The 24,394-nt window shown below is 44.1% G+C and overlaps 1 protein-coding gene across 3 annotated transcripts in view; it reads left to right on the top strand.

The window, feature by feature from the left end:
• Positions 1–24,394, top strand: part of DIS3L2 (DIS3 like 3'-5' exoribonuclease 2) — a 364,225-nt gene that overhangs the window by 196,236 nt on the left and 143,595 nt on the right. For all 3 annotated transcript variants that reach the window (XM_065930351.1, XM_065930349.1, XM_065930352.1), the window contains one exon: positions 13,516–13,595. In XM_065930351.1, the coding sequence (XP_065786423.1) occupies positions 13,516–13,595 (80 nt within the window). The remainder of the gene's footprint in view (positions 1–13,515; positions 13,596–24,394) is intronic.

The following is a 24,394-nucleotide window of genomic DNA, read 5'->3' as shown; positions in this document are numbered from 1 at the left end:
CAAAGTAATTTTTAAAAAGAGTCCCTGATCATTGTGAAATACAGCTGAAAATTTTTGACATTTTAGTTTGCTATATTCAGGTTGTTATTATTTTCTACAGTAAATTTAATTAAAATGCTTATGTGTTTCCTTAAATCTCTCACTTCCCTGAACTGAGACTCTAGTAAATGTTCTCTGTACTTTGCAGAACTGATCAAGGTCTAATACTGCTCATTCATGGTGCTCTTATTCATGCTTATAATAAAATCAGTCACTTAGGGGAATACATTTTCCAGGCAGTTCCCCTGCCTCCCAGGGGAAATATTTTGAGGCCTCCCAGTGACCATGGGATTAAAAGGCTTGACAGGGAAGTCCTAGAATTCTTGAAGAACTAGGCCTTTGAAAGATTCATTGTTGTGGACTCTCCCTTTGAAAGAGACCACTTTATCTTGCTCCTAAACATCTATAGGACAGACATAGCACTTTCTGAAAAGAAATTCTGGGTGATGCGGAAGAGCAGACTATGTAGGTAATCCAGTATGGGTAGTGTGTAATTTGAAGAATGATAGTTCCATTTTTATGGTTGCCATAACAATCATACAGTTGTGCAGAAAATGTGTATAGCTTTTATAGAAGGGAGCTGGCACCATTGTAATGATTCTTCTCATATCAGACCAACTGTTTTCAGATCTGAAAAATAGGGGTGGCTTAACCCTTCCCCAGTTAGCTCAGCATGCTCCCTGAGAAGACTTTTGGAGCTCCAGTGCTGTGGAAATGTATTCACCACTTACATTTGCATTTTAGCCTGATAAATGGATTGAGAATTAAGGATGATGATCCTTTCAACAGCAGGTTCTGAATTCCTGGCTTGGGAATTCAAAGGATGACTGTTCCTCAAATAGAAATCTAGGAGAGATGTCTAGACATACTTAATTCCTTGACTTTGTGACTATTCTTAATTCTGTCCACTAGAATTTAAATCTGTCCAATACTGGCCTTTACCATTGTGCTTAAGTTGCTAATAAAGTCATACTAAAATTTGGTTTACATTTTGTTTTATTTTAATATATTAACTATGGCTTTTCTGGAAATTGCAAAGCTAAATTTAAAAGAGTAGTATTTTAAAGTAGTATACTTTATGTTCCTCTTTGGCTACTTTTTCCTGCTTTTGGATACTTAGAACTTGATTTTCTCTGGCATACTAAAGAATATTCATTTTGAATAATAACTTGATGTCAGAACTCTGTATGTGGATTTTCAGGCTGAGGGTAAAAAGTTGTCACATTTAGATTTGGTACCTAAAAATGAAGTCATTGTCAATTTAATCAACCATAGAGACCCCAAAAGAAATTTGGGGTAATTATTGGTTCTGCCAAAATGCTTCTGGGGTGTTTAAATCTTAAACTAAGGAACTAAGGGTGACTAGAAGAGATTTCAGCTTCCATTTGAAATCAAACTTCTTGGTCTAATTAACTTCTTTTAACAGCTTCTCTTTTGAATTCTTGTTCCATTAAGTTAAAAGTTCTGCAGTTCTGTGATGTTAGCAAGTTACTTTATCTCTCTGAGTCTCAGTTTCCCATCCATAAAAGGAGAGTGAAAAATTACCTCTCACGAGATGATTTCTAGGTGATACAGGGGGAGGAGAAAGCATTTTTAATGAGAGCGAAATTTCCTTTGTCTTGAGCTGAAGACCTCAGATACATTTTACACACAGGAGAACTTTTCATGCCTAAACTCTTAACCTGATATTTAGGGGTTTAGATATTTGATCCCCCTATGGGAGCATTCCCTGTAAGCTTACTGCTACTTCATTTTGTCTGATTTTAAAACTTATTATGTATCAACCAACAACACAAGACTCTACACATGGACATCACCAGATGGTCAACAAGAAAATCAGACTGACTATATTCTTTGCAGCCAAAGATGGAGAAGCTCTATACAGTCAGCAAAAACAAGACCAGGAGCTGACTGTGGCTCAGATCATGAACTCCTTATTGCCAAATTCAGACTTAAATTGAAGAAAGTAGGGAAAACCACTAGACCATTCAGGTATGACCTAAATCAAATCCCTTAAGATTATACAGTGGAAGTGAGAAATAGATTTAAGGGACTAGATCTGAAGACAGAGTGCCTGATGAACTATAGACGGAGGTTCATGACATTGTACAGGAGACAGGGATCAAGACCATCCCCATGGATAAAAAATGCAAAAAGGCAAAAAGGCTGTCTGAGGATGCCTTACAAATAACTGTGAAAAGAAGAGAAGTGAAAAGCAAAGGTGAAAAGGAAAGATAGTCCCATTTGAATGCAGAGTTCTGAAGAATAGCAAGGATAGAAGAGAAAGCCTTCCTCAGTGATCAATGCAAAGAAATAGAGGAAAACAACAGAATGGGAAAGACTAGAGATCTCTTCAAGAAAATTAGAGATATCAAGGGAACATTTCATGCAATGATGGGTTCGATAAAGGACAGAAATGGTATGGACCTAACAGAAGCAGAAGATATTAAGAAGAGGTGGCAGGAATACACAGAACTGTACAAAAAAGATCTTCACGACCCAGATAATCACGATGGTGTGATCACTCACGTAGAGCCAGATATCCTGAAATGTGAAGTCAAGTGGGCCTTAGAAAGCATCACTACAAACAAAGCTAGTGGAGGTGATGGAATTCCAGTTGAGCTATTTAGAATCCTCAAAGATGATGCTGTGAAAGTGCTGCACTCAACATGCCAACAAATTTGGAAAACTCAGCAGTGGCCACAGGACTGGAAAAGGTCAGTTTTCATTCCAATCCCAAAGAAAGGCAATGCCAAAGAATGCTCAAACTACTGCCCAATTGCACTCATCTCACATGCTAGCAAGGTAATGTTCAAAATTCTCCAAGCCAGGCTTCAGCAGTACGTGAACTGAGAACTTCCAGATGTTCAAGCTGGTTTTAGAAAAGGCAGAGGAACCAGAGATCAAATTGCCAACATCCGCTGGATCATCAAAAAAGCTAGAGTTTCAGAAAAACATCTATTTCTGCTTTATTGACTATGCCAAAGCCTTTGCTGTGTGGATCACAATAAACTCTGGAAAATTCCAAAGGAGATGGGAGTACCAGACCACCTGACCTGCCTCTTGAGAAACCTGTATACAGGTCAGGAAGCAACAGTTAGAACTGGACATGGAACAACAGACTGGTTCCAAATAGGAAAAGGAGTAGGTCAAGGCTGTATATTGTCACCCTGCTTATTTAACTTATATGCAGAGTACATCATGAGAAACGCTGGGCTGGAAGAAGCACAAGCTGGAATCAAGATTGCTGGGAGAAATATCAATAACCTCAGATGACACCACCCTTATGGCAGAAAGTGAAGAGGAACTAAAAAGTCTCTTGATGAAAGTGAAAGAGGAGAGTGAAAAAGCTGGCTTAAAGCTCAACATTCAGAAAACTAAGATCATGGTATCTGGTCCCATCACTTCATGGGAAATAGATGGGGAGACAGTGGAAACCAGTGTCAGACTTTATTTTTGGGACTCCAGAATCACTGCAGATGGTGATTGCACCCATGAAATTAAAAGACACATACTCTTTGGAAGGAAAGTTATGACAAACCTAGATAGCATATTAAAAAGTAGAGACATTACTTTGCAAACAAAGATCCATCTAGTCAAGGCTATGGTTTTTCTGTTGGTCATGTATGGATGTGAGAGTTGAACTGTGAAGAAAGCTGAGTGCTGAAGAATTGATGCTTTTGAAGTGTGGTGTTGGAGAAGACTCTTGAGAGTCCCTTGGACTGCAAAGAGATCCAACCAGTCCATCCTAAAGGAGATCAGTCCTGGGTGTTCATTGGAAGGACAGATGCTGAAGCTGAAACTCCAATACTTTGGCCACTTCATGCGAAGACTTGACTCATTGGAAAAGACCCTGATGCTGGGAGGGATTGGGGGCAGGAGGAAAAGGGGACGACAGAGGAGGAGATGATTGGATGGCATCACCAACTCGGTGGACATGGGTTTGGGTAAACTCTGGGAGTTGGTGATGGACAGGGAGGCCTGGCGTGCTGCGATTCATGGGGTCACAAAGAGTCGGACACGACTGAGCGACTGAACTAATGCATCAGTCAGTGTTCTTCCACTCTGTTTTAAAGTAACCCCAATATGATATTTTAAATCTGGGTTATAAGAAAGCTCTACTACCAGAAGTCAAAGAAGAGATTGAGATGGTTAGCTAGCATTTCTGGTGGAAAGACCTTCTGGACCCAGTGGAACTGGGCTGTTCTCGTTGCTCCCTTAGCTGTGCAGAGCTGCATTCTGAACACCCGCAAGCCTGGGTTTTAGACTTCTTGGACAGGAAGTGAAAGAGCAAAGAGGCCAAGCCATTGCTACTCTACACATCAACTGTTTTGGTTGAATTGTGCCCAGTAGTTTAGGGCTTTCAGATAAATTGATTGGTGGCTTCCAGGCCTTTGCACTAACTCTTCCTTTTGCCCAAGTCTTTCTTCCTCATATAAAATCCTTTCACTCCTCACCTCATATAAAATCCTTTCACTCCTCACCTCCTTCAAGTCATCTTCAAATGTCACCATCTCTTTTGAAGCCTGTCCTGACTATCCTATTTATAATTGTTATCAGTACTTCCAGCCCTCCTTACTCTGTTCTAATGTTCTTTTTTTTTTTTAACCTCCATCACACTTAATTACAATATTGTTTCTTTTGTGCAGCCCCCTCTCCCCACTAGAATGTAAATGGGTAAGATTCTTTGTTCTCAAATGTGTCCCAGACACCTAGAGTAGTAAATGCCTATAAACAATGAATAGAGGAATTCTGGCCTTCTTTCTGTTAACCTCTGATAGCTTCACATTGACATTCTAATGGTTCCTACAACTTCAATTTGTTCTTGACACAAAATAAGTGAAAATTTATGAAAAGAGCTGCAACTATACATAGGTATCAACCATTTAGTATAAGAAAGTCGGACACAGCTTAGCGACTGAACAACAAAAGCAAAATATCTAAAACTGACATAAGACAATAATAAATAGTCTTAATGTTTATCAAATGTATGGCATCACCACACAGATAAAAAATTAACTTTTGGGCACTGTGCTTTTGACCTCCTTTGTGCCTATATTCTAAGGATAAAGCTCCAAAGAAATCTTAAACTTAACAGATACTTTGTTGCTGGCAGATATTGTGATTATAATTCTGAAACTGTTTTGAATATGGAAGCCATGGGGAGCTCAGGTTCTCAGCGGAAGAATAAAAATATAAATATGGAATGGGAGAAGATGAGGAAGAACTCTGTAGTACTAGAGTCCAATCGGAGGTATAAATATGACTGAAACAGTATACTAGGTTTTACCATATGAAACTACCAGTTTTAGGTCATAAGTAGTCAAATATCAGCAATTTCACATGACTTAACTCAGTATTTTCTAATTCTGCTCTTTAAAAGGGCCAAGTAATAATGAGCATAGCAATCTCTAGGACCCTATCTTGGTTTCTAAATACCATTCATTCTCCACTGAAAGAAATTTGGGCCCCTTAGGGACATGCTGATTATTAGTCTGTGGCAGGAAATGTATAAGGTGAGCCTGAAATATTTACTGTGCCAAAAAGCATAGAAGTGCTGGAGGACTTAAGAAGACACATCACAAGCACATAGAGATCACTGGAAGGGCTTCCACCAGCCTAGTTTGGGACAATTTGAGTATTAGAAAGAATGCTAATGGTAATGGGTACTTCGTATCATTTTTTTTAAGTCAGTGCATCTGTAATAATACTCAAAGAGAAACCAGAAACAAAAAAGTAGGGAGCAGAGCAGGAAAAGCTCTTGGCAGAAGTGTGTCTGCTAATAATACAGAAGGTATCATGGGGTTAGAGAAAAGCACCATTTTACAGCTTGCAAAGCTATGATCGATTCAGGTAAAATTCATCAGTGGAAGCTAAAATCACTGGCTGAAAGATTATTTGAACCTTTCTCTAGTTGTTATTTTTGTTGTTTAGTTGCTAAGTCATGTCTAACTCTTCTGCAACCCCATGGACTGTCACCCACCAGGCTCCTCTGTCCATGGAATTCTCCAGGCAAGAATATTGGAGTGGGTTTCCATTCCCTTCTCCACAGGATCTTATTTACGCAGGAATTGAACCCACATCTCCTGCATTGGTAGGTGGATTCTTTACCACTGAGCCACCAGGGAAGCCATGAAAAGTTGTTTCCAAACAAGATATTCACATGATCTAAAAATTGTATTCCACAGATTAGTTATTAATTAATAAAGAGTAAAAGGGAGCCAGAACGATCTGGCTCTTAGCACCTTAGCAGATCAAATCTGGCACCCTGACAGCTTGTACCTTCTGAAGGAATGCAGTATGAAGCACGCTGTCACCTGTGAAGGGTTCATGGCAGAAGTTCCCCCTGAATCTAGTTAAGACTTAAAATCTAACTTTCTATTTGTTGGAAATTTAGAGATTAGTTTTGCCACATTTGATTTACTTCTGTCCTTTCCTCTCTTCCTGCTTCCATAAGGAAACAAGCTGATAAATCTAGAACATGAGACACTCTACAAAACAACTGGCCTGGACTCTTCATTAAAAAAAAAAAAAAAGCACTGTTATATTTATAAGAAAAAAAAAGAGGGATTCATATACATTAAACAAACTAAAGAGACATGACTACCAAACACTGTGTAAACCTTGATTAGAACCCAGATCAGGAGGAATACAAAAAACTAAAGAACCTTTGTGAGACAACTGAAGACATTTAAATATGATCTGTAGATTGGATATAGGGAAATACTGTTCATCTTAACTGTGATGGTAGTATTGTGGTTCTTAAGAAGAACGCCTTTATTCTTAGAAGACACATGCAGAAGGATAGAGGGGTAAAGTTTCATGATCTGTACTGCAAAATTTAAAATAGTTCAAATGTTTAAGAAAAGCTAAGTATATGAAAAGAGGGACGGGGGAAGAGAAAGATAAAAGAAATACGTCAAAGTGTTGACATTTGATGAGTCTTAATGAGAGGTATAGGGATGTTAATTTTATTATTCTTTAAGCTTTCCTGAAAGTTTTACATTTTTCAAAATGAAAATTGAGAAGGAAGTTAATTTTAACATCTTCTCTAAGGTTTTAACATCTTTAAGATTAAAAAAAATTTTTTTTCTTTATTGTTAATTGGTGGAAAATTGGTTTACAATATTGTGTAGCTTTCTGCCATACATCAACATGAATCCATAGATTCTCTAAGGTTAAACCATGGCTTTCCTGGCCTGTGCTGTGACCTCTGGCTCCCAGGGTGCCAGGCTAGCCTTGTCTGCTCCAGAGTGTTGGGTTTTTGAAGTATAAAAGGAGCACAGAATGGCGAGAGGTTCAGTGAATGGGTGAGTAAACAAATACAACAATGGAGACCATTTCAGTCATTTCTGACCTGGTTCTTGTCATATCACAGTCCTTTGGAAAGTAACCTAACAACTACATTCATGTGGTCCAGGATTTTGCTAAAGCTTGAGGTAGGCCTTCTGTGGATCCTAGATTAAAACCCTCTAGGTGGGTGAACAGATGCTCAGAGCACTGCACCCTTTCTTTATGTTCACTATGTGGCCTCATGGACTTCTCTAGTTGCTCAGACAGTAAAGAATCTGCCTGCCATGCAGGAGACCCGGGTTCGATTCCTGGGTCGGGAAGATCCCCTAGCAAAGGGAATGGACCCATTCCAGTATTCTTGCCTGGAAAATTCTATAGACAGAGGAGTCTGGCAGGCTACAGTTCATGGGATCACAATGAGTCAGACACGACTGAGCAACTAACCCTTAACACTATGGCCTTGTATGTGTCATTTCATCCCTTGGTGGGAGTGGAGGGACAGATGGACCAAGATCTCTTTCTGCTTTAAATAGTACTTAGTCTTTTTCTGTTCTGAAAAATCTGTGATTTGTGTCCAGCTTTTTAGCATCTGTTGTGGTAGTAGTCGTGAGTGAAAGAGTATTTAACATATCTGCAGCTGCCATCAGAAAAATATAAAAGGTCCAGCCCCGCTGTACTTAGGGGGGCCTGATTTAGGTTTGAATGGTGCTCCCAGCTCCCTTTGCTTTTGACAGGAGAAGTCAGCCTGTCCCGAAGGAAAATCAGTGTAAAGTGGAAGCTTGGGTGAATTCAGCATCTGACTTGACTGGTTCATCCTAGCACTCATCTGGCTGAACTCTGTACGTGATGCTCCATAGAGATGCATTATCATAGTGTAGTGCTTCAGCTCCTTAGTTATTTTTCCTGCTCCAATTTACATACCATTTTCTGGTTTCTCTATAAACTTTGCTGTTGTTTTCCAGTTACTGAGTCCTGTCCGACTTTGTGACCCCAGGGACTGCAACACACCAGGCTTCCCTGTCTATCACCAACTCGCGGAGTTTGCTCAAACTCATGTCCATTGAATCAGTGGTGTCATCCAACCGTCTCATCCTCTTTCGTCCCCTTCTCCTCCTCCCTTCAATCTTTCCCAGCATCAGGGTCTTTTCCAATGAGTTGGCTCTTTGCATCAGGTGGCCAAAGTATTGGAGCTTCAGTTTCAGCATCAGTCCTTCAAATGAATATTCAGGGTTGATTTCCTTTAGAATTGACTGGTTTGATCTCCTTGCTATCCCATCTAATCTAAAGAAAGCAAGTAGAAATTGTACTCTTTATCCCTTTAAGGTTATTTCTTAAATATTTTCCATCCCTTTCCATCCATTCACCATCATTGACCCAGATCTTCCTCACCAGAATTGCTTGCTAGCAAGGAGACAATCCCAGAGTCACGGACAGAGGAGGGCCTCTATAAATTTTGTTAGTCTGGAAATGGTCCCTGAACCGCAGTTTGTAAAACACTGTTTTATGAGAAAAGAAGATGGGATGAAGACAGAAAAGGACACCCTTGGAAACAATAACAACTGTGGTGTGACCACAGGGTTGGACGCCAGGAGGTCATGAGTTCTAATCCTAAATGTATTTCCCAAGACACAGTGGCAAAACTGAATGGAAAAGTGCTCAAGGGAGCCCTTTTGGTCATTTTTTTCATTCACTTATCCATCAGCTATTCATTACATGTGTGCCTTCAGTGTGCTGGAAGAGATCACAGGTTGGTCAGTGTCCGAGCCAGACCTTGAGCTCCCAGGCTTGTCCCAGTGCTGAGGCACGCGTCCATAAGTAACCCCCAGCATGCCGGGCATAGTGGTCAGTGCTGTTGGATCGGCCCGGGTTGCAGGCTTGGGCACGGCAGCTGTGGGGGAGGTGACTTCTACTCTCTGGAGCCACAGAGGTTCCCTGGATAAAAAAAAACAAAGCATTGCAGCCAGGCCCTTAAAAGCTAGATAGGTCTTAGGCATTGGAGACCAGTGGGATAAATGTCCTAATGTTAGGAACTTCACCACCAGTGTCTGAGGGACCAGAAGGTGTAGAGAAAAGGTGGGCACGTAAGGTACACGTTGGGAGTATGCAGCCTGATTAGAAAAATACAAGTGGGGGCCTTGTCATGAAAGGCTTTGAATTCTAAGCTGCATTTCTCTTTTCCTCAGTAAGGAGTTGATGAAGGTTTTTGACCAGACTCATGCTCTGAGATGATTAATCTGGCAGCAAGCATGACCTTGGGGAGAACAGTTTCTGTGATGTGGTAGGGGCCACGGCCTGGATCCAGGAGGTAAATGGTGACAACGTGGTGAGTAAGTGTTGCTGTGGAGACTGGACAGCTGCTTCCAACTGCCTCCAGACTGGACAGTCTGCCTTCCAAGGAGGCAGAGTGATGGGTGCCTTGAGGAGGACTAGGACTTAAGGTCAGAGGAAGAGCATGTGAGTGACAGGAGCAGAGGTTCTTTCTAGGCTTCTGTTGTTTCCTGGGATCCTTGGCCAGGTCGTAAGAGACTACAGAAGGCTTCTAGTTATTCTTCATGTGTTCTTTTCCAGGACCAATGGCTTTGAGCAAAACAGTCTTCGAGGTTTTCTGTCACTTTAAAAAGTTAAGTTCGACTAAGCCCCTGAGTCACGTGCCTTCAGAAGCTGGTTACATAACCCGGCTCCGGATTGGGTTTCTGCAGCCTCATGCACTGGAGCCCTCGTTCTCTCCCTCCCCCACCTGGCACTTGATTTTCTGTGGGTCAGGGTTAGTTTCTTACTAACCATTGTTGCGGAACTCTTTAAATATTTGGTCTCACAGGTTCTAAAAGCTGGCAGGCCAGGCTGCTCCCTGCAGGTTGTGAGACCAAAGGCTTCCAGAAGAGGAGCCAGTACAATCCCAAGCATGCTAACTGAGTGTAACAGCTGCACGGAGCACCGCCCCTGCAGGACCGGGCTCCCAGGGCTGAGGCCAGCAGCTCCCAGCCACTGTGGCCCACAACCAGGAGGAGCCCTCCTGCACCACATCGTGGCCGAGTCATAATTGTGGCGATGACAACAGATTAAATCACTGGCTCTCAGCACTGAGGACTGGGGTTTGTCAGGGTCACTCACTGTTCCCTCGCTTCTCCCAATTTTCCATAGTGAGAGAGCAAGCTTGGAGTCCACTGCTACAGTGCAGATACTGGCCGGGAGCTCTCCGAGTTTTACTCTCTCTAGAAGTTAGTTCTGTTAGTAGCCTAGATTGCCTGTCTCTCTTTTCTTCCAGCACCCCTTCAACACATGATTCCAAATGTTGTAACCCCTCAATATATGTGCATATGTTTTTATATGCTGGGTTTTTTTTTTTTTTAATGATTTAAGACCACTTGCAGATAAACATATAATGCAGTGAATGACTTTTATATCAAGTTTCAGGGCAAAAGGAATATATGAATAGGAGAATAGGCACACCCAGGATAAAGACTAGTTCATAAAGTTCAAATTGTAAATAAGATTCTCTCAAAACAAATCACACATGTTTTTTTCTAAGTTTCCTAGCAGCCAAAGCAAAGAAGGAAACTTAAAAAGGATAAAATTCACACATGTGTGTGAGGTACAGGCAGACCATCAGCTCAGGAGAAGAAGAGGGAGTCTTTGCACTGTGTAAACTTGTTGTATAAGTGCTCATGAGAGGGGCACTGAATGAGTAAATGAGCAAGGCGCTCACCGGCTTTCCTGCAATGAATAGCGTAGCCATTTGGTTGACTTCTTGTGGTATCTCATGGGGTAGGCTTGGTGGTGAGGCCCTGTATGACAAGATTCCACTGTGACAGGTATCTCACGGGTGCATTTATCACCCCTCAAATCTGGGAGATTCTCTGCCACGAAAAAAAGTACTAAGATCAAATGAGTCTGGCAAGGAATATGCGATTCCAGCATGTTGAAGGCTCTGAGAAGTTCTCCAATTAAAAAATCGGCTTAGCATTTACCAAACTGATTTAATTATAAGACCTTTAAAAAAAATTAAAACACTTATTTTGGAAACACTGAAGGAAATGGCAACCTATTCCAGTATTCTTGCCTGGGAAATCCCATGGACAGAGAAGCCTGGCAGGATACAGTCCATGGGACTGTCCATGTGTCCACAAAGAGTTGGACACAACTGAGTGACTAATACTTTGATTTGATCTAAAACAAAGATCAGCACACTTTCTGCTAAGAGTCAGACAGTTTAGCATACAGCCCCTGCCAAAAGTACCCAGCTCAACTCTGCCATCATATCCTAAAAGCTTGATGATATTTTGATAAAGCTTCATTTCTGTATGCTGAAATTTGAATTTCACATAATTTTCACATGCCATGAAATAGCGTTTTTCATCTTATTTCTTTTTCAATCGTTTAAAAAGACAAAAGCCATTCTTAGCTTGCAGGCTGTTCAGAAACAGGTGGCAGGCCCAGTTTGGTCTGAGAGCTGTAGTTGGCCAAACCCTGATCAAGATACTGTTTGGATGGTACGTCTTCCAGCAAGCCTTCCTGAATACCAGTCCTCAGAGTTGTTTTCATTCAGACTTTTATCCTTTTATCTTTCTGGTTTAAGAGTAGATTTTCTTGAAAAAGTGTAATGGAGCATTGGTTTGAATGCTTATTGGCTAGTCTTAAGATTTTTCTCAAAGGATGTGTGGGCCTTCTCAGACATTTACATACTAATAATTGAAGCCTTAAAGTTTTATTCTGTCCCATATGGCTGAATCAATTTGAGGCTGGAAATGTTTTAGTGAGCCTTATCTTTCTTTCATAGAAATAAAATTCTCAAAGCACCTAGAGACATTTGATTTTAAGAAAACTTAACTTCCCGGTTAAATCTCTAAGTAAACCAGTAAACTGTGGCCCCTGTCAAGCTACCAGAATGTTCTTTTTGATTTTGACTAGAGGAATGTTCTTTTAGTTTCTTATGCTGCCCTTATGGTGATTGTAGGTGGGTCCAAATTTTCCCACCACCAAGTCGGACATGTCAGTTTCAATTAAAAAAGTATTTATTGAGTACTCAGGATTTACAGTGCAGTTTGCTGACTTTTATGGAGGATACAAAAAGGAACAAGAAACAGACAGATCCTTCTTTACCTTGTGAATCAAGTTCAAGAGCCTCACCAATTTAGAGCCCATTGCCGTGGTATTGGGATTAATTTCACCTCGTGGTCTCTTCCCATAAGGTTGCACTCGTTACTTCCTGTCAGGATGTACTCATTACCTCTGGAGGAGAGTCCAGTGGGAGTGGGGAGTGCTGACCAAAATAGCCTACCTGTGGGGAAGAGAGGGTGGTTCCTGCCATACACCCCAACCTCCAGGCCAGTGCCTGGGTAGATGGGGTGGGCGGTGTGGGGAACTAAGGACTGCCCAAATCTTAGATATGTACATGGTAGGAATGGCTGGGTTCGGTGGGGCATGTTACTTGGAAAATTCTAAAGCAAAATGAGACTGTCCAGGGGCTTCCCAGATTAGGAATGAGATGTGCACAGGGATACTGTGTGTGGTGATAAATAGGCATGGGGTGTACTTAAGTGTATGAGCTTGGGGGAAGTATACGATTATTTCAAGGAAAAAAAAAATTGTGATTAGGGCCATTTCTAAGTAGAACTGCATTGTGGCCAACTAAATGGGCCCAGAGCTTTTCACAGAACCTACTCCTGGGGCTCATTCCTGTGTCATGAGTCAGGCCATTTATTCTTAGGCACATCCTGCTTTTGCAAGGCTGGAGAAGGCTCAGTAAATCTTGCTCATATTATCCTTGAAGGACAGGTTCCCATCAGCCATCGAGGAAGAGGGAGGCGAAGAAAGGACGGACCATCAGAGAGTTAATTTACCGAAGGGACTTGTCCCTCTTCAGATGGACTTATTGGGAAGCCTTATTTCCGGAGGCTGCCTCACCACCACGTGCCTGCGCCTGTTTCTCAGGATCAAGAAGAAAGAGGGGCCAGGCCACAGAGAGGAGGAAAAGGGCCCTCAGAGACAGTACAGAACCTCATTAGCCTCCCCAGTTCCCAGTTTACTAAAGATCCCCTTCTCAGAGAGACAAGAGAGAAGTCCCGCCCCACTTCGCCTACTATTTATACATTTGCAAAATAACTGTTCTTTAAAGTTGCACTCCAGTGGGTTCAAGTTTCAGTTATTTGTGGCCTTGCTAATTACGTCTTCAATCTTTCCTAGAAAAGACTGTATCTTCACCATTGACCCGTCAACCGCCCGAGACCTCGATGACGCCCTCTCCTGCAAGTCCCTCGCTGATGGTAGGATGGGATTTCTGTACACTCTGGGTGGCAGGCAAGGGTGCACAGTGTAACACGCAGGATTAGGTTTGCTCTGTCCGTGAACTTGCCCCTGGCCACCGAGCCTCCACAAGTATATGACCTCAAGGCTCTGCTCCTGAGCCGACTTTGGTGAGAGGTGGGAATAAGAAATGTCCTCTTATGGGATCCTCCTCAGGCCTCAGAAGGGGCAGCAGGGAGGGCAGAGGAACTGATTTTAGGCCTGGCCCTGCAGGAAGTGCCAGTGTGGGCATGGCGTGTTAGAGAAGAAGCCCCTGAGCCCTGCCTTGGAGAAGCACGGAGTTCTTCACCTGAGCTGAACGACACACGGTGGTGATTCCAGGCTCAGCAGGGTACCAGGACAGCCCCTCTGAGGAAGCCCCTCAGGGCCAGTGCTGCTTGGCAAGGGTCTTCAACTTGCCCAACAGGTTGTGGAAGGCAGCCATTAGTGGCTCTTGACACCTTCTTTGGGGACAGAGATAGGCAGGAAAAAGTAGAATTTGAAAACTGCAGTAGTGGGAAGGGAAAGTGTGTGAGGTGTGAGAAGAGTGAACCTAGCCATCTGCTTCTTAACCCCCACCCCCCCAACCACCACCATGTGCTGCTCCAGCTTCTCAAGCTGCTTCCTGCCCTGCTCTGGGGTGGGGAAAAGGGTGTCTGGTGACTGCTGTGGCGTAAGTCATTCTCCAGTATGGCTTTGACCAGCCTGCCCATGATGGTATCCACCTTTGGGGCTTTAATAGGCTGCAGAGTATTGGTGGCCCAGTGACCTGGTCTTTGCAAACCCTGCAGAGATGTTCACATATTCCATTAATATCCAGAACTCCATGGGTTCAGTGTGTTGTCTCTTCTCCATAATAGACAGGGAGGCTCTCAGTAGATGGAAAGCTGAGAGACAGAAAATACCACTGCCCAGAAATGCTCTCATCTTCTTCTAGTAAGAGTTCTCCTTGAGATTCTGGGTCATGTTGCTTGGTGTTTTCAACCACAGGAAACTGAAAGGACAATAAAGGATAAAGAGAGAGGAAAGGTCTCATGGGAATTTCAGACAAATTACATATTTTTACAGTCCCAAGTTAGAGCAGTCTACTTAAAAAAGCAAATAGCACATTAGTTTCTTGTATCTGAGCAATCTTTGCTACATGCAAAGGCTTGGGCCTTCTCACACTCACGTCCACTCCCCTGAGCCCCAGCTGAAAAGCGTCCTCAGGCAGAAAGCCCAGTGACACTGAACCTCACTTTCTGTATTTCCTTTTTCTCCAGGTTCACAGCCCTGCTCTATTTCTAGCCAAATGCTTGGAAACTGTTGCTTCATTTACTTTGGCTGTTTCTGTAGTAGTTAATGGTGGGAAGGTGGGTCTGATCCCCATCTCCCCTGTCTCAGCTGGCCCGCATTGTATTCCCCTTGCAGGGATGCCGGGGAGCAGGCGCGTATCTTGCCCCCGTCACTCCACACGCTACGTGTCGTGTCTAGGGCACCAGGTTACCAGCAGAGGCTTTGTGTTGGAAAATGGCAAAAGATGGGGCCAGAAGGGTTGACTAGGGACAAGTTGTACATGTTTAGAAATTGCCAGTGTATTCCAAAGAATATGCTTCATCAGACAATCGAAAACCAATTGTTTTCAAACTGCTGTTCAGGGAAAGCAGTCCCAGCGAGGGAAGTCGTTTAGCAGTGTAAGGTAGAGGAAAAGGAGAGGAAGTAGGAGCCGAGAAACACTGTGATTGTTTAGAGAGACAGACCGAAGTGCCTGGACTGGAGAGGAGAGAAGTCTTAGTTGCTTAGTCGTGTCTGACTCTTTGTGACCCCATGGACTGTAGCCCTCCAGGCTCCTCTGTCCATGGAATTCTCAAGGCAAGAATACTGGAGTGGCTGGCCATTCCCTTCTCTGGGTATCTTCCTGACCCAGGGATCGAACCTGGGTCTCCTGCATTGCAGGCAGATTCTTTACCATCTGAGCCACCAGGGAAGCCTGGACTGGAGATGGTGGCATTATTATTAATGGGGGTGGGGAGGACAGCTGTGGAAAAAGCGGTAATGACAGAAGATCAATGGGGGTGGATGTTGGAGTGGAGGGAGGGGAATCCAAGATGGGGCAAAAGTTCCAACCTGGATGATGAGGACATGGAGTCTATGTGGTGGAAACTGGGAAATGAGGAGGACAAGCTGGTTTCAGAGAGAGCATGTCTATATGGAATTGCTGCCCGATGACATGTGTTTGGGTTTCCCTGGTAGCTCAGACAGTATATGTAAGCTGCTGCAGATGCTCTGCAGAGGAGGTGGGGGACAGGTGGGCTAAATGTGTGCGGTCCATCCTGTTATATCCAGAGAGCTGTGAAGACGAGTAGATAATGCAGCAGAACGCAAAGGGTGATTTTCTTAGGATGATGGGCCTATAAGTGATTTTTCCCTTTTCCCTAGTTTCCAGATTTTCATAATGTGGTAATAATAGCTTTATAATGAAAAAATTTTGTAATAAAAAAAATTATGAGGTGCCAGAAATCACAGGCTGCCCAGTAGCCACCATCCCAGGTGATGAGATACCTTCCATCTGCTTCGCTACTCCTGCATGCCAGAGGAGTAAGGAACGTCTCGTCATTTGGCAGAGCAGCAGAAAAAGGACATGGAAAGGAGTCAGGGAAGAGTCTGAAAAGACCTGAGTTGGGCAGTCAAGTGTTTTTTTGGTGGCACTTCTACAGTTGGCCTTTGTGACAGCAGTTTCTGCCAAGGCCATTTATCCAGGGGGATGAAAAGTGAAAGTCAATTCCAGTTTGGATTGGGGAGAGGTTGGCTAAGTTCAGGTTCCGTTAGTTAACAGTTCGTGTCAGTTCTTGCTTAGAGGAAAAATTGTTTAATGTTTCAAAAAGCAAGTGATGTTTTCTGGGCATATGTACATCATCTATAACTTTTTATGTAAAGAAAACGTAAAGGCCTTGGCCTTTGGTCCCATTGAAATCGTCTGAATGACTCTTCTGTGAAAATGAAACGCACAGACTGAAGTAACTTATTTTGTCCTTACCCTCCCTTTCTGTAGAGTTCAGAGGCCCCCCAGGACTTGTTACCAGTATCTCTCCCATAGGTATGAGATTTAGGCATTACAGTCTGTGATGAATCCTGCAGAAATGCTATGACACCTGCTCCCCAGTAGGCTGTGGTCAGGGTGAGGAGGGGGTGCCCTCTCCCTTTGAGGGATATCGGCCTTGGGAGATATTCTGCCAGTCATTTCGCCTGGTAGTTCCCCGCTTCTTACAGCCTATGAACACACTCAGGGGCCCCATGAACACTCTTGAAGGTCCCAGGAACACTCGAGGACAACATTCCCGTGAGCATTACCAGCCCGCCAACTTTAACATGGAGTCTTTCAGCTTAGCTCAAGAAAATATTTAAAAGAGCAAATGAGAAAGACTGGTGTCATAATGATTACGTAGCACCTAAAACCAGTAAATCACTTGCTGCAGTGTTTGATGGCTGTAGCAGATCACTCACCGCATACCTCACGGTTGACTTCACCAGTCAAGTGTGGGAACGTCACAGTTGTCACACCACCCTCTGCTTTTCAGATTACTTCTCCAGTGTCTGCTTATTGAATATCCAGATTGCACTTTAACTCTCTACCTGACAGGCAGTCCATTCGGCCTTCAGATTGTGCGACTATTGGGAAATCCTTCCTGGTAATGATCTGAAATACCCTTTCTTCCTGTGACTTTCCACTTGTTGGTCTCATGTGTGGCCCTTGGGGTCCTATAGAATAAGTCTTGTCTCTCATGCGACAGCCCTCAGATACTATATAACAGCTGTCCTGTATGTCGAACCACAGCTTCTCAGCTGAGCATCCAGTATATTTTTCTATGTCCTGTAGTTTATGAAATTTGAGTCCATTTCCCATGTCACGGAGTTACTTCTGCCTCTGTGAGTTCTGAGGTAGGTGGCTGCCTGTGTTCGGACTTCTCCCTGGCTGTCAAGGTATGGTGACTCTGTTCCAGCCAGTTCCAGCCACCCATTTTATTCAGTTAAACCTGCCTTATTGCTTTGCTGTAGTCTCTGAGAGAGGAAGTCATCAGCCAGACAAGTCAGGACTTCTTTTCAGTTTTTTGTTCAGGCTCCTAACAGATCCTACAGGAAATTGCTGTTCTCTGCTTCTCTGGCATCTCTTTGCTTCTTTAATGTTTTATTCTGCAATGAGTGCTCTGCCGTTGAACATGGCAGGAGTAGCCTTGCCAGACCTTAGAACTGAAGGACTGGAGAAGGAATGGGGGAGTTGGGATTGACTGCTAATGGGTTGGGGTTTCTTTGGGGGGTGATGAAAATGTTCTGAAATGACTAGTTATACAACTTTGTGAATATATTAAAAGCCATTGAAGGAAAATGAGTGAGTAAATGAATAAGAATAAATACATAAACAAATCCCTTCATCCTTGGGGCTTTCTGGAAAGGGGAATTCACACCTTGACGATCACTGAACAGAAGTCTTGATGGAATGAACACCTGGCTGGATTCCCAGAGTTGCATCCCTCTGGCCTATCTCTCCTCCTTGCTGCTTTCTTCCCTGAACCGTGAAAATCCTGCCCAAGGAGCGAGCACACGCCTTAGGTACTCAGCCACCTGCACCTTCTTCCCACCACCTCAGAGGGCAGCCGTCTGACTCACAGCAAGGAGGAACCGTCCAGCTGTCCGGGTATGAGGAGGTGCTCAGGCAGTGGATGGCGTCCTGCCTGAGGGACCCCAGGGGTGCACTGTGCCTCTGCTGCTGTAGGGGTCGCCGGTCTTCCTGCTGCCTTGTCTCTGATCTGGTTTTCGCTTTCCCTTCCCTGAGCAGGGAGGACTCCGGGAGCTTTATTCCTGGGAGCCCTTCTCACTCGGGAAATAGGAACAAGACACTAAGAGAGAGCCTGTAAGAATTCCATAGAAGTCCTACCCGTGTGGTTACATGTGTCACTTGCTGAGAGTTCTTGTCATAACCTGTCACCCTTGGAGGCAGTGAGGAAGTAGGAGCTGGAAAGACTCTGCCCCTGCTGTGTGCCAGGCTTAGGCCAGAGAACCTGAGCCATAGAAGGGGGCGGGGAGTCGTAATTTTAATGAGTGGAGAGCGGCCCTGAAGGCTCTGGGTCTGCTGCTGGAAAGGAAGAAGGCACGGGGGTCCTGAAGGTATGAGCACGGGGTTCTGGCAAATCCTAGCAGCCGGACTGGACCCTGTTGCTGGGTTCAGTCCCGCGTCTGGAAAGATCTCACTCCACCAGTCGCTCTCCATGGCCCCTTCACATTTCCCTTTGGTCTGTCTTCCTCCTTTCACAAACTTAAGTCTCCATCCTGTAAAACCTTCCTCAGCCTCCTAGAGCCTCAGGAGTGGTCGTCTTCCCTTGTCCATCAAAGGGCCATCTGTACTTGCTGCAGTCACTCTCCTGTCTCCCACTTATTTCTTATTCCCTTTGCTGCATGGCTCCAGAAAGTTCAGTGGTGCAGGTTGTGCCTGATTTCACTTCAGCAAATGTGTGTGTTGTTTCGCTTTTCACCTACTCTTCTTTGGGCTCTGGGGGCTCGAGTTGCTCTTGGTCGTCAGACTCTTTTTCTCTCGTTGTCCTTTTAAACTCTTCTCTATCTTCCCCCTTCTCTGTCTGCCTCATGGGAGTCTGTGGGACTTCCACTCCAGTCCCGTTCCTTCCTTTGTGCCTCAGCCTTTTTGCTCTGTTCCCTCTGCTTGATTGCTCTTTCCCTGGAGAGCTGCGTGGCTGATTTAAGATCCGATAGGTGACTGTCTCAGAAAGACCTGCCCTGGGCATCCTGCCTCTAATTTCTTCCCCTCCCAGCCCCTCTCCACCATCCTTGCTGTATTTTTTTCCTCACCACTCATCACCCACTGACAAACTGTTGACTGTCTTGTTGCTTATCTACCTTCCCACCATCCATCCACCCCCTTGCAGTGAGAGACTCAGAGCATGTGCTCAGTGAGTCTCTGCACCTCTGCTGATGTTCGTAGCCTCTCAAGAGGGGAGGGGGTTCTCAGGTGGAGGGAAGATGGTGTGCAAAGCCCCAGGTGCCAGATACATGGTAATTTGGAGGGAAACACACAGAACTGGGCCTCTCTGGACCGTGAGGTTCAAGTAGGATGGTGGTTGTAGATGAAACAGAGAGGAGACTGAATTCTTTCATAGGTCCTGCTAAAAAGTTTAAATTTTATGGAGAATACAGCATTTAAGTTGGAGAGCAACATCATCCATTCAAGAAATGAGAAATGTAATTTGAGGAGCAAGGGCTCCTCTTTCTGCTGGATCTACAACAGAGGAAAAGCCCCAACAAGCCCCCTGTCCCTCCCAGTTCAATATAAAGTAACTGTCAACCAGGAAGTATGGAAATGGCCCATGGTTGAGGTGTGAGAGTGGTGTGGGGGATGACAGACAGTAGTATTTAAACCTAGATTTGAAGAATAAACGGGGTGAGCCACACAAAGAGGGGGCAGAAAGAATGTTTCAAGCAAAGGGAACAAAACATGTGGAGGCTCTGAGGTACAAAGACTTTGGTATGGAAAGGAACCAGAAGTCAGCGTGGCTGTACCGTGGTGGGGTGGGAGGAACCTCTGAGGTCTTGCAGGCTCTCTTCCAGAGTGGGAGTTTTATCCCAAGTGTAATGGTAAGCAGAGAGCTTTAAGCAGGAGAGATTCAGGATCCAGCCTGCAGGTTGGAGAGCTCACTCTGGCAGCAGTGAGGAGTTGGGATGGAGCATGGGTTTAAGATAGTCTACGTGGGAGATGGCAGTCGCCCTAACCAAGGCAGAGGCTGTGGAGCCAGAAGTGAGGGAGGCACTAGCCAAGGAGGACACTGAGGCAGCTGCGGGAGCCTCTTAAGTGCTCTCTCGTGACAGCCCTTTTCTCCCAACTTGTGGAAGCCAAGGCAGTCCTTTAAAAAATGAAGATCTGATCAGGTTGTTCCCCTGACCGACACCCTCCAAGACTTCTCATCCTGCTGAGGGTAAAAACCCAAGTCCTTACTGGGACCTACTGCTCTCTCTGTCTGACCACCTCTCCTCCAAGTCGTCACCAGGACCTGCTGCTGTCTCTGTCTCTAACCACCTCTCCACCCTTCTTTCCTGCAGGCACTCTCTCACCCACCCTCCTCCAGCCATCATGGCCTCAGTGCTGTCATTCAGATGGGCCAGGCTGCTCCTGCCTCAGCGCTTTTGTACTTCCTCTTCCCTCTGTCTGGATCCCCCTTCTTCCAGATCTCTCACTACTCTAAATTCTGCTCAAATGTCACCTAATGGAAACCCTTCCTAACCACCCTGTCACTACAGTCTTCTCTCCCCACCCATGTGTTGATTTTCCTTAAGGTACTTGTGAGGGTCTGTCCCCTGGAGGTGAGCTCTATGAGAGAAAAGGCTGTCCTCTTGTTCACTGTTGGACACTCAGTGCCCTGTGCACTGTGTGTTACATAGTTCACATGCATGGCAATGTTTGTAGAATGAGCAAGTTAGCAAGCTTTTGATATTGGAAGTAGGAGAAGTATCTAGAATGTCATCTAAGCTTCTGGCTTGGCCAGTAGGTGGAACATAATAGAGAAAAACAATAGAATGGAAAAGACTAGAGATCTTTTCAAGAAATCAGAGATACTAAGGGAACATTTCATGCAAAAATGGGCTCAATAAAGGACAGAAATGGTATGGACCTAACAGAACCTGAAGATGTTAAGAAGAGCTGGCAAGAATTCACAAAAGAACTGTACAAAAAAGATCTCCACGATCCAGATAATCACAATGGTGTGATCACTCACCTAGAGCCAGACATCCTGGAATGTGAAGTCAAGTGGGCCTTAGGAAGCATCACTACAAACAAAGTTAGTGAAAGTGATGGAATTCCAGTTGAGCTATTTCAAATCCTCAAAGATGATGCTGTGAAAGTGCTGCACTCAACATGCCAACAAATTTGGGAAACTCAGCAGTGGCCACAGGACTGCAAAAGGTCAGGTTTCATTCCAATCCCTAAGAAAGGCAATGCCAAAGAATGCTCAAACTGCCACACAATTGCACTCATCTCACACGCTAGTAAAGTAATGCTCAAAATTCTCCAAGCCAGTCTTCAGCAATACGTGAACCAAGAACTTCCAGATGTTCAAGCCAGTTTTAGAAAAGGCAGAGGAAACAGAGATCAAATTCTCAAAATCCACTGGATCATCGAAAAAGCGAGAGTTCCAGAAAAGCATCGATTTCTGCTTTATTGACTATGTCAAAGCCTTTGACTGTGTGGATCACAATAAACTGGAAAATTCTGAAGGAGATGGGAATACCAGACCACCTGACCTGCCTCTTGAGAAACCTGTATGCAGGTCAGAAAGCAACAGTTAGAATTGGACATGGAACAACAGACTGGTTCCAAATAGGAAAAGGAGTATGTCAAGGCTGTATGTTGTCACTCTGCTTATTTAACTTACATGCAGAGTACATCATGAGAAAGGCTGGACTGGAGAAAGCACAAGCTGGAATCAAGATTGCTGGGAGAAATATCAATAACCTCAGATGTGCAGATGACACCACCCTTATGGCAGAAAGCGAAGAAAGAACTAAAGACTCTCTTGATGAAAGTGAAAGAGGAGAGTGAGAAAGTTGGCTTGAAGCTCAACATTCAGAAAACTAAGATCATGGTATCTGGTCCCATCACTTCATGGGAAATAGATGGGGAAACAGTGGGAACAATGGCTGACTTTATTTTTCTGGGCTCCACAATCACTGCAGATGGTGATTGCACCCATGAAATTAAAAGACGCTTACTCCTTGGGAGGAAAGTTATGACCAACCTGCATATTAGAAAGCAGAGACATTACTTTGCCAACCAAGGTCCATCTGGTCAAGGCTATGGTTTTTCCAGTGGTCATGTATGGATGTGAGAGTTGAACTATAAAGAAAGCTGAGTGCCGAAGAATTATGCTTTTGAACTGTGGTGTTAGAGAAGACTCTTGAGAGTCCCTTGGACTGCAAGGAGATCCAACCAGTCCATCCTAAAGAAGATCAGTTTTGGGTGTTCATTGGAAGGACTGATGTTGAAGCTGAAACTCCAATACTTTGGCCACCTGATGTGAGGGGCTGACTCATTTGAAAAGACCCTGATGCTGGGAAAAAGTGAGGGCAGGAGAAGCAGATGACAGAGGATGAAATGGTTGGATGGCATCACCAACTCAATGGACATGAGTTTGGGTAAACTCCGGGAGTTGGTGATGGACAGGGAGGCCTGGCGTGCTGTGGTTCATGGGATCGCAAAGAGTCGGACATGACTGAGCGACTGAAGTAAACTGATGGCTTGGCTATTGTAAATAGTGCTGCAATGAACACTGGGATGAATGTATCTTTTTAAATTATAGTTTAAGACTGGAAATCAACTTTAAAAGGTTATCTATAAAATTTCCTCTAGCCTGGAGGTCTGTAAAACTTAAGATAAAATTTTCTACTTTAGTTTGTGTAAGGTTGAAACAGAGTGTATGGTAGTGGTTTTAATCTATATTTAGAGTCACAGTCTCTCCTCAGAAAAAAGTACATAAATGTATATATACACTACATTTTGCATAGGACTTACCTTTCCAGTGAACTTTCCTGGTGCCTCAGAGGGTAAAGATCCTGCCTGCAATGTATTAGACCCTGGTTCAATTCTTACAATATATCACATATGGGTCAGGAAGATTCCCCTGGAGAAGGGAATGGCTGCACTCTCCAGTATTCTTGCTTGGAGAATCCCAGGGACAGAGGCTCTAGTCCATGGGAGTCACAAAGAGTTGGACATGATTGAGTGACTAACACTTTGACTTTCAGTTTACATTTCCAGTAATATGATAGAATGGATAGCCTAAAAAACTCTTCTTCAATAAAACTCTTTCAGACAATGCTGCATCTTTTAGAAATGTATGGCTAAGGTGGCAATAAAGGACTTGCCAGCCCTTAGAAGCGAGGAGTGAAACAGGAGCAGATAACTGAAGAAAGAGGTATGTGCCAGCACTAGTTCAGTTCAGTTCAGTTCAGTCGCTCAGTCATGTCCGACTCTTTGCAATCCCATGAATTGCAGCACGCCAGGCCTCCCTGTCCATCACCAACTTCCGGAGGTTACTCAAACTCATGCCCATCAAGTTGGTGATGCCATCCAGCCATCTCATCTTCTGTCGTCCCCTTTCCCTCCTGCCCCCAATCCCTCCCCGCATCAGGGTCTTTTCCAACCAGTCAACTCTTCCCATGAGGTGGCCAAAGTATTGGAGTTTCACCTTCAGCATCAGTCCTTCCAATGAACACCTAGGACTGATCTCCTTTAGGATGGACTGGTTGGATCTCTTTGCAGTCCAAGTGACTCTCAAGAGTCTTCTCTAACACCACTATTCAAAAGCATCAGTTCTTTGGCACTCAGCTTTCTTCATTGTCCAACTCTCACATCCATACATGACCCCTGGAAAAACCATAGCCTTGACCAGATGGACCTTGGTTGGCAAAGTAATGTCTCTGCTTTTTAATATGCTGTCTAGGTTGGTCATAACTTTCCTTCCAAGGAGTAAGCGTTTTTTAATTTCATGGGTGCAACCACCATCTGCAGTGATTGTGGAGCCCCCCAAAATAAAGTCTGACACTGTTTCCACTGTCTCCCCATGTATTTCCCATGAGGTGATGGGACCAGATGCCATGATCTTAGTTTTCTGAATGTTAAGCTTTAAGTCAACTTTTTCACTCTCCTCTTTCACTTTCATCAGGAGGCTTTGTAGTTCCTCTTCACTTTCTGCCATAAGGGTGGTGTCATCTGCATATCTGAGGTTATTGATATTTCTCC

Source organism: Muntiacus reevesi, chromosome 3 (assembly GCF_963930625.1).
Source record: "Muntiacus reevesi chromosome 3, mMunRee1.1, whole genome shotgun sequence".
NCBI classification, from domain to species: domain Eukaryota; kingdom Metazoa; phylum Chordata; class Mammalia; order Artiodactyla; family Cervidae; genus Muntiacus; species Muntiacus reevesi.
This window is presented reverse-complemented; position numbering and strand designations above follow the sequence as displayed.